Source organism: Apodemus sylvaticus, chromosome 7, assembly GCF_947179515.1.
Source record: "Apodemus sylvaticus chromosome 7, mApoSyl1.1, whole genome shotgun sequence".
Taxonomy (NCBI): Eukaryota; Metazoa; Chordata; class Mammalia; order Rodentia; family Muridae; genus Apodemus; species Apodemus sylvaticus.
Window position 1 is genome coordinate 1,383,565 of NC_067478.1, and position 13,040 is coordinate 1,396,604.

Consider the following 13,040-nt stretch of genomic DNA (forward strand, 5'->3'; position numbering starts at 1 on the left):
GGATCTCAGCATGGAGATCTTGAGGCATATTGTCTATGAATCCCAGATTAAGACAGGGAGATCCCTGAGTTCAAGGTCATCTGGGACAAAGCAATTCCCAGGTCCAGGCGTGGTAGACACACCTTTAATCTGACCACACCTTCTGCTGGAGACCTACCTAAAGACTTTGGAAGAAGGAAGACTCTCTTCTTAGCCTGCTTGCCTTGTGGGACTGAGTAACTGCTAGATCCTTGGACTTCCGTTCACAGCTGCTGCTGACCATTGAGTTGGACTACAGACTGTAAGTCATCAACAAATTCCCTTACTATATAGAGACTACCCCATAAATTCTGTGACTCTAGAGAAACCTGACTAATATAAGTATTAACCTAATAAAACGTTTAACGTTTTACATGTGTGAGGATATGGTTTAGTTATTTTTCTGTTGCTGTGATAAAAAGCAAAGCAAAACCCTGCAACATAAGAGTTTATTTTGGCTTAGTTCCAGGAGGGGATACAGTCTGTGTGTGTGTGTGTGTGTGTGTGTGTATGTTCCTTCTTCCAACTTCCTATCCTCTATAACATTATCGAAGAGTGCCATAAGCTATTTATGACTTTCTTTTGTTCTGTGACTAAAAGCCCATGTAACTGCTTCTATGTAACTGTATTATTCAGAGAAAACTGAATCCATCTTCCTGGGCTATAGTCATTCATATTTAATATGAACACTTTTGATAATTACTACCTTTGTGGGAAGAGAGATGTTTTCTGTTAGCACCCTTAACTGTATACACCCTTCACTATATACTTAACTGAAAGCCTTTTCTTAATAAGTTCTAACCTGTCTTCATACTGTTTTAACCTAAAAAAAAATGTTTTCTACTGCAGTGTAAATCAAGATCTTAGCTTCAACTGAGTAAAATCCCTGAAAGAACTCAGTCTGTCTCTTCCATTGCTGCAGTCAGCTTCACAGAGAATCAAAGACTCTTAGAGGATTGAAGATACACTGCTTCAGAACATGGGCAGGTTCTGGGGAACGCTAGTGATACTAGCTCTGACAGCCTACTGTAGCTATGTCAGCTGCAGGAGTTCTGTCTGCAGACAAATTCTCATGACTGCTGTCAGTACTCCACAGGATACACTGCCCTTCCATTTAGAGAAAACCTCAGGTAGACTACAGATGGACAGGAGACACTCCTTAATCATCAGACTCAGAAGGCATTCTGAGTCTTTAATTTACCACTTCATTAATGCTTCTGCATTAGGGTAAAGCACTGAGCCACTAAGATAATTGTTGTTTTCACTAAACTTAGTCTATGAGGAAAGGGTAGAGAAGCAGGAACACAGACAGAAGCAGATAACCATAAAACAAAGTAGCAAATGCAATGATTCAGACTTGCAGAGTAACTGGAGACTTCCTGGGGCTACACCTACAGGGTGGGGAGGGCACCCTGGAGAGACTTGTCCTAAAGAAATGGTCTACTGTGTGGACAGAAGGTAGATATAGAAGGATAAAATTCAATTACAAGCCAGTATAAATGACTACCTGAATCTACTTAATAGTGATATTATTTTCTGTTACAGTCCTTCCTTTCCTCTAGGTCTGCAACTCTTTATGTAGCTCAGGCTGGCCTGGAACTTGCTATGTAGATCTAACTGCCTCTGTCCATTACTTTTGACAAGCACAGAAATGATCAAGATTGAGTTTTGGCCCTTTGGCACAATCTGTATTTGAAAGTAGCTTATTTCAATTAACTTTACACTAATTTCTCTTCAGTTATGGTTTTCCTTTGTAACTATCTTATAATTTTTTTTAGAAGAAAATTCTTCTCTCAAGTAATAAAAACCACACCTACCTACCTACCTTTTCTTTTTTCTTTTTGTTTGTTTGTTTTTTGGAAACAGGTATCACTTTGTAGACTTGGCTGGCATCCAACTCAGAGAGATATACCTGCTTCTGCCTCTGAAGTACTGGGATTAAAAGCATGCACCTTCTCACCCAAAGACCAGGATTTTTTTTTTTTTAATGCTTTTAGGCTTTCTACTTAGAGTAGGGTACTAAGTAAGCAACAAGAGCAAACTCAGGAAACAGGATTAGCTGCATCAATGGATAACAAGTTCCATTTGTTTGGTTTTGGAGACAGGATTTCTCTGGGTAACACCCCTAGCTGTCCTTGAACTCACAGAGATCCAACTGCCTCTGCCTCCCGTTGCTGGGATTAGTGGCACTCCACCATTGCCTGGCTGGATAACTAATTCTTTAGCTTTCCTTTTGTATCTTGCTGGAGAGCTAAGTCATAACTACAAACGCTACGGTTTCACGAAGGATACAGGCACTTCTGGCCCAGCCTCACCGATGTACAGGCCTTGGTGCTACTCCACGGTTCAGTTAAACCCACTGAACCCTAAGATCTGGCACAAGACAAAGAGTAACGACAAAACTCTTCAAACCTGCTGTTGCTCCCCCTACCCCACCCCAGACCATTTTTGCATCTTATAGGATAAGTATACGGCATGTCTTCTGGGCCTTCCCATTACGGAGGGTCAGGTTTTCCACAGAGTATCCACTCTAGCATAGCAATTTCGCTGAACTTAAAATTCCTTCATCGATACTAAAGCCAAGGGATGTCAGGCTCCTATTCAGTAGGCCATCTTTAGACAAATGCTTCAATCAACCAACCAACCAAACTTTGACACCTTTTAAAAACTATATGAGCTCCATATTAAATCTGGAATCTCCACTCAGTGGTCTCAAACTGATAAACTCAGTCTGGTCCTGTTTCCTTTTACCACGACCCTGCAATCTTAATCCCATCCGCACACACGTCGCACACTCTTTAAGCTCTTTAGTGGTGTAGTGCACCACTTCATGGACTACACTTGAGTAATCTATGCCCCATAGACTCTCCTCTAAGAGTGTATTTAACCGTACATCTGATTACAGGTCTAGAGGTGAACTGATAGGCCCGCAGCTTGGGGTGGAGCTCCTCCCAGGGCCCCACCAGCCCTAAGGCTCTCCCAGCAGCAGCCTAAACCCAGCTCCCACCTGACAGCCTCGCCTACGCCTCAGCAGTACTCACAGGCCAGGCCTGTGTGGCAAGTGTGCAGTCCCTGAGCAACTCTCGCTAAGCAAGGAGCTCCTGACAGGGCTCGCCCACTGTCTCGGGTGCGCCCAGGCCGGGGTCCGTGGTTGGAGGCCCCCGTCACTCTGAGCCTGCAGGCCGCACGAACCATGCTCATTGGCTAAGGCGGACCTTTCCTCCTAGAACGCCTGCGCAAGGCCGGCAAGCGGCTCCCAGCCAGGACGTCGGCTCTCGGCGGCCTCCCTCCCCGCTTCAAAGCCGCACTTGTCCGTGTCCTTACCCCGCTATCTGCGGGTTTCCGAAGGGAGCTTCGGGAGACACGGGCCGGCTCTTCCCGCCGGCTAGGTCTGAGGGAGAAAGATGATTGGCAGGCAGGTGGGAGGCCGATAAGCAAAGGTAAAGGGGCAGTGGAGCCAGGGGCGGGGCCAATGCGCGCACGCGCGGCCCGGGCTGGGGAGGGGGCGGAGCTGTGCAGGGCGCTCTGGTGACGCTGTGCCCGCTGAACAGCCGTTGGTAGTCTTGGAAGGCTTCCCAGGTGCAGCAGAGTGTGAGAGATCCCGTTCCTCTGGCTTACATTTCCCACTTGACTTTGCCTCGATCACTATCTGGATTTATCCATTATTATTTGAGACAGTGGCTCACGCTGTAACCCGCGCTGGCCTTGAACTTGCAGCAATTCTCCTGCCTCAGCCTCCGAAGTGCTGTGATTACAGGCGTGACGCATCACGCTACTAGGCTGTTTTTAAATGTTCAGTATAGTCAGCATGGGCTTTTTACTGCTTTATTGGATGTCTGTAACCCATCTTCAGACCTGCAAATGATGGACTAGAAACTGCTTTTCGCTATGCTGCCTCTCCGCTCAGTCAACCAGCAAGAAGCCATCCCACCCCTTCTGTCGGATCTTCATTCGCCTGAAGACCCGGCCCACGTCGTTGTCTTTTGTCTGCGGGAGCGTGGTTTATAATTGCCCATGCGAATTTCACCTCCTGTCTCTGTGTGTGCTACGCGTCACTCAAGCTTAAGAGTGCCGGGACTTAATTTCCTGCCCTTGTGAGGCTGAGATTTAAGGACACTGCCTCTACCCATTTTGAGAACTCCTTTGAATACTTGTCCCATTTATTACCTTATTTAGGGCTCCCCTCTTCCCCGCCCCCAAACGACTTGAATTTGTGGCTTACAGTAGTATTTAGAATGAGGATTTTGTTAAAGAGGCTACAGATACTGAAGATGGCTTCTGAAGGAAGTTTTTGTTTTTTGAGACAGGATTTCTCTGTGTAGACCAGGCTGGCCTTGATCTTCTGGCCTCTGCCTCCAGAGTGCTGGGATCAAAGGTGTAGGCCACCACCACCTGACAGCTTCTGAAGTTTTAACTTCCTAGTGTTTTGGGACAATCCTTGTTAGATATTTACGTTTTGGCATATTTGTTTAAGATATTCTATTTAGCAACGTCTAACCTAACACATTAGTCACATCAGAAAGCATACAGTACTGTGCTGGCCAGGTCAACCAGCAGATGAAAGTGTTTGCTATCGGACCCACAAGTCTGACCACTTCGGTTTGATCACCAGAACTAGATAAAGGGGAAGGAAAGAACAGATTCCAAAAAGCTGCCCTGAAACTTCCACACAGATGTGTGCTCCTTCCACACATACACATAATCATATAAGACATACTAAAAGGAAATTGTTTTGAGGGTAATTTAGACTAGTGTTTTAAGTCTGTGCTGCTAGTTTATGTCAACTTGACACATGCTAGAGTCCTCGGAGAAAAGGGAGCCTCGATTGAGAAAACACCTAAGATCATGTTGTAGGAAAGCATTTTCTTAGTGATTGATGTAGGAGGGAACAGCCCACCCTGAGTGGTGCCATCCCTGGGCTGGTGGTCCATAAGAAAGCAAGCTGAGCAAGTCACTAGCGGCATCTTCCATGGCCTCTGCATGAGCTCCTGCCTCCAGGTTCCTATCCCGCTCGGGTTGGTGCCCTGACTTCAGCAATGGGACTATGATATGGAAGCACAAGCCAAATAAACCATTTATCCCCGAGTATCTTTTTGTCATTTTTATTCCAGCGGTAGTGACCCTGATTAGGTGAAAGTTGGTCATTGCATTTGGAGATTCTTAGTTACCACACTGAACACCTGTGGGGACTGATGTTAAATGCACCCAGCATGTGGCTTTTCATTCTGAATTACATTATTAAAAAGGAATTTTCCATATTTAGGTCCTTTTACATTTAAGTAAAAAAGCAATTTGAAAAAAAACTTTTTGTTAATAAAACCATTGCACATAAATGATTTTTTTGCTTGAAAACTATTTGATAATTTCTAGTGTCAAGAAGATACAAATGCTGCATATGAGTTATTTTTATTCCTTTATTTTCAACAATGATTACTTGAACTTAAAAAGAAAACCCAACAACCCTTTATTAACTAATGGCTAGTGAAAAGCCATGCTTTCCCAGCCCATTTCATGTTCTCCTTGAGCCACTTGAGGGCCGAGCAGTGCTCCAGGCTGTACACCTGCTCCTTGTTGAGATTGACGGTCATGTGCTTAATGAAAAGCCTGGGGTCCGATATGCGGGCGGCCATGATCAGTCTCTCTGCTGCGGCCTGATAGTCACCCTTGCCTCGAGATTTGCTTTCTTCACATCTGTGAAGTGAACCCAAGGGCAGACATTCTCAGAGGCAGCAGTGTGGTTTCTGTAGGAAAGTCATCTGCATTTATTGTTCCTAAACTGTCATGGCATCTAATAGCAGTGATTCTAAGCCTTTGAACCATGGCTTACAGTATAAGAGGCATTGTATATTAGGACCCAGTAGCAACTGGTAGTCTGACAAACACTGATCTGGGACACAGCTAGTTCCCTGTATGTATTTTCAAAGCTAGTAGCTATAAATATTAAGCTGTACATGTTAGCATTAAGTGCAATGCAGCTTGAATGATTAACAATCACACTGGATTTCTCTTGGTATTGTTTCTAGTTTCAAGCAAGTACTTAATATGCAGCTAACATTTAGTGACAACCTGTGGAGTTTATGGTTTTCTTTGCTCCTGATGGGTACTATTAAGAGTTATACTCTTCTTTGAGCTCCATCTGCCATCAAGTGTGATTGTGCTTACTGGCATGGAACTCTTATGGTAGCTTTTCTTGTGGAGAAAGGAAATAGCTAAAAGTATATAAACTATGAGACTGATTCTTGCTCTCAATACCTTGCATGTCAGTGAGCATCAAGTTCTGAGAATGGTTCTACCCAAACCAACACCAGGGTAGGCTGCTCAGTGACCTAAATGAGGCTCATGCTTCAGAATAGGAATGAGTATCCAAGCACCACCTTCTACGGCCTCCTAAATCAGACGAGGCACTTTAGAGCCCACAGACTGGAAAACTGTACAGGTGGCAGCTTCCCCATGTCTGAAAATGGATAGCCTGTAGAGGTTAGTAACCTAAGGCAGGGCTCAGCACACCAAAACACACTGGCCTTCATAAAACTAAGATCTAGGTATGTCACTAGTTATGGACTAGGGCTCTGACTACCCTCACACTCAACAATGAATAGAGAGGCTCCAAATATAGGAAACAGGGTGCAAGAAGAAAATCAAATTCTTCTAAGAATAAACCTAGACACCTCATGCCCCACAGTGCATGGTATCAAATAAAGGAAGCCCACCCTTTACTGAAAGTAGAGCTGTAAGAACAAAGGCTAGTTTCAATGGGTTTTTAAAAGAAGGTGCAAGGAAAAGGATGTCTTCTAGTAAGTGGGCTATACCACACGACTCTGAGACAAACTGCAGAAAGCAGAGCCAGCATTTCTGAGTGTGGGCCGTTAGGGAACAGCCTGCCACAGGCCAACTGGATTTGGGGAGCTTGTGTTAGAGACACTGACTATTCCTTGTTCCAATTTTCAAGCAACTTTAAATAGTGAAGAAACTTGGAAGACAAAAGTGGCTTCTCCTGGAGCAAAAGACAGGCTTCCAACAGCCTTGGGCAGTGTAGAGAAAATGGAAAGCAGGCTTTGGGCTCCTGAGGCTCGGGCCTGCCTTCCTGTCAGGGAACCTGCACACGCTCAGGGGTCCCCGTGTGCTATCAGTAGGACGTTGGGATGATAAGCTGACCATGTGGCTGCTTGCTGTTGGCTCCCCAGCGAGAATGCACCCTGTCTCCAACATAGGAACCTTGTGTTTCATGGGCCTGTGGCACACCAGTTCACAAACGGGTAAAATTCCAGACCTTCACAATCTTTCTGGAGAGAAGTCACAAAATGCACCAGCGTTTTCCTAGCCTTATCTCTCTTGGATCACTCATTCTGGGAGAATCTGGCACTCAAGTGGCCTTTTTATTTTTAAAATGTGTTTTATATTAAATTTTATTTTTAAATATTAAGATTCTACAGATGAAAAACTCGGGAATTTCTGAGAGATAAGCTTTGTGTAAGTGTCCACACTGGCATGGCATTTATGTCAGATTGTGTGGATCTATAAGCAATAAAGAAAAGATTCATAGCTAATTTTTTTTTAGATATTAGATAAAGACCCTTTAAGGTCTTTAACACAAGAAAGGTTGCTACTTAAAGAAGATCCATATTTTAAGACAAGTATTAACATTTTTGAGATCACTCAAGTGTCCAATGGGTGCTATTAACCTGTTTGGGCTTTTTTGTTTTTGTTTTTTTGTTTTTTGTTTTTTTGTTTTTTTTTTTAGTTGGGAATCAAACCCAGGGTTCCCATGCATGGACACACTCAATCACTGAAGTTCACCCCTAGCTCCTTAATTTGTTTGGTTTAAAGCCCCTGGTAGGTCTTGTTCTTTCCCAGTTTAAATGTTAGCCAAGTTTACATATACAGAGTGTAAATAAATATAACGTGCACACATTACATTATAGGTCAGGTATAGTGCAGCATCTATGTTCAGAATATGGCTGGAGTTCTATTAACCCACCTTTTCAAAACGATCTGTAGCACCTGTGTGGGAGTTCCTGGGCTTTGAATACTACCAGCATTAGACACCAGAAATATCTCGATAGCTAAAAGCATTTCAATCTCAGATAAGTAAGAAGGAACCAATAGAAGTTTTCGGTATAAGTTCCCCTCTACTGGTGGGTAGCAACCCAGTGAGAGAGCACCTGAAAATCAAACAACAGGTCACACGTCACCAAAGTGCAATGGGGAAGACTTGGGTTAAGACTTACGACTTCTAATTGTCTGCAGCTGACAGCCACTACAGGTCAGGAGAGCTTTTTACATTCACAGATTTATTACACCTTCCATGACCATAAGCATCTTGGTACAATTGACACAGCTCTTCTAAGAAAACTCTGAAAAATGGCCTTTGAGTTTTACTGCAGCAAGTGCCCATGTTTTTCAAGTTGAGAGTAACATATATGACATAATTCCAGAGTTACTAAGGTAGCCAGGTATGCTGGCATGTGCCTGTGACTGACTTAGGCTAATGCAGAAGGACTAAGCTGGAGGGATGATGTGCTACATATAGTGAGACTATCTCAAAACAAAAGAAAAACTCCCTAATGGGAACATAACTAGAACAGCTGTTTTAGGTCTTAACGCTTAACAGGACTTGGTCTACGAACAGCTTTATGCTTTTATGGCCACTGTCGACACTGAATTACAAATACACAGAAGAAGAGCATAATGAGAGAGTGCCACTTCTGTCAAACACGTTTGTGGCGGTCTGAGTTTCCTTAGAGGGGCCATCAGGTCATGTGGCTGCCACTGTTCCTATTCTTCTTTGCTCACAAGAACAAAACCAAGCCCCACCCTCTCTGTGGCTGACACAGTCACTGGCTCATGTCTACAAACCTCATGTTTCTAGAGAACAGTTTTGACTTAGCTTAAAACTGTTTGGCTGATTATTAGAAATGATAGTTAATACTCTTAGGATTAACTATCCAACTGCACATGGACAATATTATATATAGTTTATCAAGATCAAATTAAATCTGTATGTAGATTTTGTTTAAAATGTTTGGGGTTATCTTTTCCTTCAAGAAACCACCCCAGTGTAGATGATGGTGCTAATCTCTGAGAACTATAATTGAACAATCCAAAGATGTTCCAGTAACATTTTAATATTTAAACTTTATTTTATGTCTATGTGTGTGTACATGCATGAAACGTGAGACCCTGCAAAAAAATCAAAACCTAAAGAACCCTCCAAAAACTACAAAGTGTATTAAACACTTAAACTTATTACCTATAATGCAACCTAATTATTTTCCCATTTCATTGGGAAGAAAAGTTATCACTTGTTAAAAGTGATCATAGCTGAAGTTTGAGAAAACACTTCTAGTTCCGGTGAGGTAGTCAGGGTGTCTGACACCCAAACACTTAAATTTCAATCCATCCAACTCCTTTACAAAGTGTTTTAAGATATATCAAACTATTTTAAATTTTGTCCTTTATTTCCTTTGCTTGCCTTTTACTGGAATTGATAACATGCCAAGAAAAAAAATGACACTTTTAAACAAAAGCCAAAAAAACAGGTTTCAAAAGACAGCATAGATCTGTCAGACTACTGCCTCTGAATATGATTTTTCATATGTAAAAATTTAGTTTTAAATGTTATAGATGGATCCTGGATTAGAAAACAATCAAAACCAACATATTAATTAAAACATTTCCATGGAACTTACTTTTGTAGTGGGCTCTGGCTTTGAGCCACAGACAACTCCTTCCTAAGGATGTGATCAGTCTCCTGAGGAAGGAAAAGTCTATAGGGATGCTCTTGGCAACCATGAACTCTGCTACAGAAGATGATATGCCAAGACTGTTACTTTCTATGCAGGCATCCAGAAGTTCATTAAAAAGAAGGCTAGACTGGGAAACCCCCATTGTTTCTGAAATGAAGAAAACAATGATACAATAAAATGAAAGTGATTAATGACAAAGACCAATAATCTCCAACTTTCTCCCCCCTCCTGATAGCCCCAGCCCCTTCTCTCCATTGCAGAAGTCAGACTCTCACTGAAGTACAATTATCTTTCATACTCTCCAAGTAAGAAACAAAAATCCTTTAGGCAAAAGTAAAACTGTGTGCTTTATAATGGTGATGTAAAAAGCTTGACAAAGACTTAAAACGTTGCACTAGCTTCTCTGCATTTAGTCCCTAGGTAGGGACTACATAATTCAACTGCGTTGAATCTGAAGTCTTGGAATTTTTTCACGGTCTGTTTGTATAGCTCATACTGCAGCCTTCAGTTTTTCATGACTCAAATATATTTGCTTCTAATGTTCATTCAAAAGAATCCTTGAATGGGTGTCACATTAATTTGTAGGGCAATTCTTTTACTCAGCTGTTTATGACCTACACTCTGGGTCCATGTCACCGTAGGATCTCTTAAGTGGTCCAGACCCTTACAGAAAATTCATCTCTTTACTTTTATATTTTCTTAAACACTTTCCTAAAACTCCAAACTTATTACATCACTCCTCACCCTGTTGTACAGATAAAGAAGGAGACTCCTTTAGTTTGTCATTTATGGACTTCTAAAATGCAGCACAACTGTCTGTGCATGTCCACACCCGCTCTGCCTCATTATCAACACCACTGTCTACTAAGGGCATACTGGATAGCAGACATAGTGCTAGGGATACTGAGGTAAAGGAAGCATCATTAGTAGGAAGACACTTCCCACAACAGCATCTCCATCAATCAATGGAAGATGGCACGGTTAGACCTGGGAAAGGTCCTAAATCATTCTCTGCATCCTTTGTATCATCTTCTGAACTTGTCACCAAAGTGTCTGTTCATAGACTCCATCCTCTTATCTTAAAGCTTGAATTTTAACCTTTGAGAGAACTCACTAACTCTAATATTGCCAAGATGTAGAATAAGTTATGAAGCATGTTCATAATATACAGAGGTAAAGACGGAACAAGTGTGTGCTGACAGGAGCTGCTGACCACAAAGAACACAGACAAGCATCTTTAAAAGCATACATTTAGTTTATGTAGAGCATATTTTATAGAAAAATATTTCATTAAAAAATACTGAACATAAAGCCTAACCAGAAGAGATGGAGAATTGTCTTAACTGGCAAAAAGTGAAGGTTGTGCTGGAGAGATGGCTCAGCGGCCAAGAGTACTTGCTGTTCCTACAGGGAACTGGATTCAGTTCCCAGCACCACATCAAGATGCTCACAAACTGACTGTGATCTAAGTACCAGAGGCACGGAATTCCCTCTTATGGTCACTGTAGCCACCAGGCATGCGTGTAATACACATGTATGTAGCACTCACTCATACATATAAAATAAAAATAAATCAGTTTTTTTAAGATAATTAAGGTAGACTTTTAAAATGTACCTTGAGAATTCTGAAAGCCTGGTAGATTCCGTAAGACCTCAAATGTTTGTTTGTAAAGATTCTTGCCCAGGATTTCATGTGCAATGGTGCAGAGCAAATTATGCCGATTAAGCACATCCATTCTATCACAAGGCCAAAGTGGTGTGTTGATTATCCATTCCGATTCTCCCAAAAGATAAAACAAGCACAACATGACAATGACACTTCTCAGGGTAATCACAGTTGGGAATAAGTACCTTGTCTGAAGGCACTTTTACCTACACATGTTAACACAGGGACCATGAAGTATTTTGGCCAAGATTTCCCATTGTAGCTGAACCTGCCTTCTAAAGCGGGATTACCTGAATTTAATTTGGCATGTTATATTTCAAACTATTAACATACCTAATTACTTTTTTCTGCAAGACAGGGTTTTTCTGTGTAGCCCTGGCTGTCCTGGAGCTTGCTCTGTAGACCAGGCTAGCCTTGAATTCATAGATCCACCTGCCTCTGTCTCTCAAGTGCTGGGATTAAAGGCATGTGCCACCACTGCCCAGCTTCTAGTAACATTTTTAAAATCTATAGAATTGTAACAGTTTCAGACTCAGAATTTTTATGACAACTAGGCCTTATCACAACCTTCTGTCAACCAAGGCTAAGTTAAAGCCACTTTCTGAGTCAGGTTATACCATACTGAATTTTCCTGTCTTTATACTCACTGATTTTCAAATCAAGCTATCACATTCAGCTCAGTGTCAACTAAGGCAATTACAAAGACAGGGCTACAAGAAGAGTAACAGGTCACTGTGCATATAAATGTCAGAACTTACCCCTTAGGACCCAAATGGCCCCATCTAGGCTCCCACTTTTGATAAAAATCTCTGCTGCAACATTTACAATTTGACATCTTGGTGCTACTTTTTCAGGTCCTGTAAGTCCTTTTAAACTTGTAAAATGTATTTTTAGCTCATATAATATATCTAAGACCTTCCTTCCCTGGAATAAAAATAAAGAACACTATCATTAATTTACAGTGTTAGAGACACAAAATCAGTGGTAATATGCAGGAGACAGTTACCAGTCTTAATTATTAAGCTAGACTGACAGTTGTCAAATTTCAACAAGACTTTGCTCAAGCATTTCCTGTTTGGTCACAAAGGTAGAAAGAAGGAAAATGAGAGGAACTTTACCTCATATTAGCCAACATAGCCCCCTCTGTATCAGTACTTCTCCTTTCATTTTTTTTTATGCATTGTCTTCCCTTAAGATTGTCTGTGGAGCTGGGCATGTGGCTCACGCCCATATACTCAGCACTTAGGAAGTAGAGGCAAGAAGACTATTGTCTCTACTTTTAAGGGTAGCTTGGTCTTATAGGAAGGCCCCATTTCAACAAAATGTAAACAAGCAAAAACAAAACAAAACAAAAAGATTTCATTGTCTAGGAAAAGGCTTCCATGTGTTAATATGGCAAGCTATTATGTGTTTCTATCCCTTTTATAGTTTACTATTCTGAGATCCTAGAAAGTTGTTGAAAATGAAGATAATTCGTCACCAAATTTAAACGAAATGCTAGTATAGTGGAGCCAAAATTGTTAGCTGAAAAGTTATTTTTTTATCTCATTATATGAATTATCTGACAGATTCTACTCGAAGATTGTCTTTGGTTTAGACATAAGAATTTG

General features: G+C 41.7%; 2 protein-coding genes across 7 annotated transcripts in view; both read right to left on the reverse strand.

Annotated features, from left to right (window-relative positions):
* Tcaim (T cell activation inhibitor, mitochondrial) overlaps window positions 1-3,429 on the reverse strand; it is a 35,803-nt gene extending 32,374 nt beyond the window's left edge. For 2 of the 6 annotated variants that reach the window (XM_052186902.1, XM_052186905.1), the window contains exon 1: window positions 3,026-3,307. The gene's annotated coding sequence lies outside the window, so the exon portion shown is untranslated. Of the gene's footprint in view, window positions 1-3,025; window positions 3,308-3,342 lie in introns of those variants that run through there. The other 4 variants (XM_052186899.1, XM_052186901.1, XM_052186903.1 and 1 more) reach the window with 4 other exon arrangements.
* A 2,060-nt stretch (window positions 3,430-5,489) lies between these two features.
* The window catches only part of Topaz1 (testis and ovary specific TOPAZ 1), a 52,281-nt gene continuing 44,730 nt past the window's right edge, over window positions 5,490-13,040 (reverse strand). The window contains exons 16-20 of the mRNA XM_052189256.1: window positions 12,189-12,354; window positions 11,380-11,544; window positions 9,708-9,911; window positions 7,997-8,180; window positions 5,490-5,709 (exon numbers count right to left, since the gene is read on the reverse strand). Coding sequence (XP_052045216.1) covers window positions 5,490-5,709; window positions 7,997-8,180; window positions 9,708-9,911; window positions 11,380-11,544; window positions 12,189-12,354 — 939 coding nt within the window. The remainder of the gene's footprint in view (window positions 5,710-7,996; window positions 8,181-9,707; window positions 9,912-11,379; window positions 11,545-12,188; window positions 12,355-13,040) is intronic.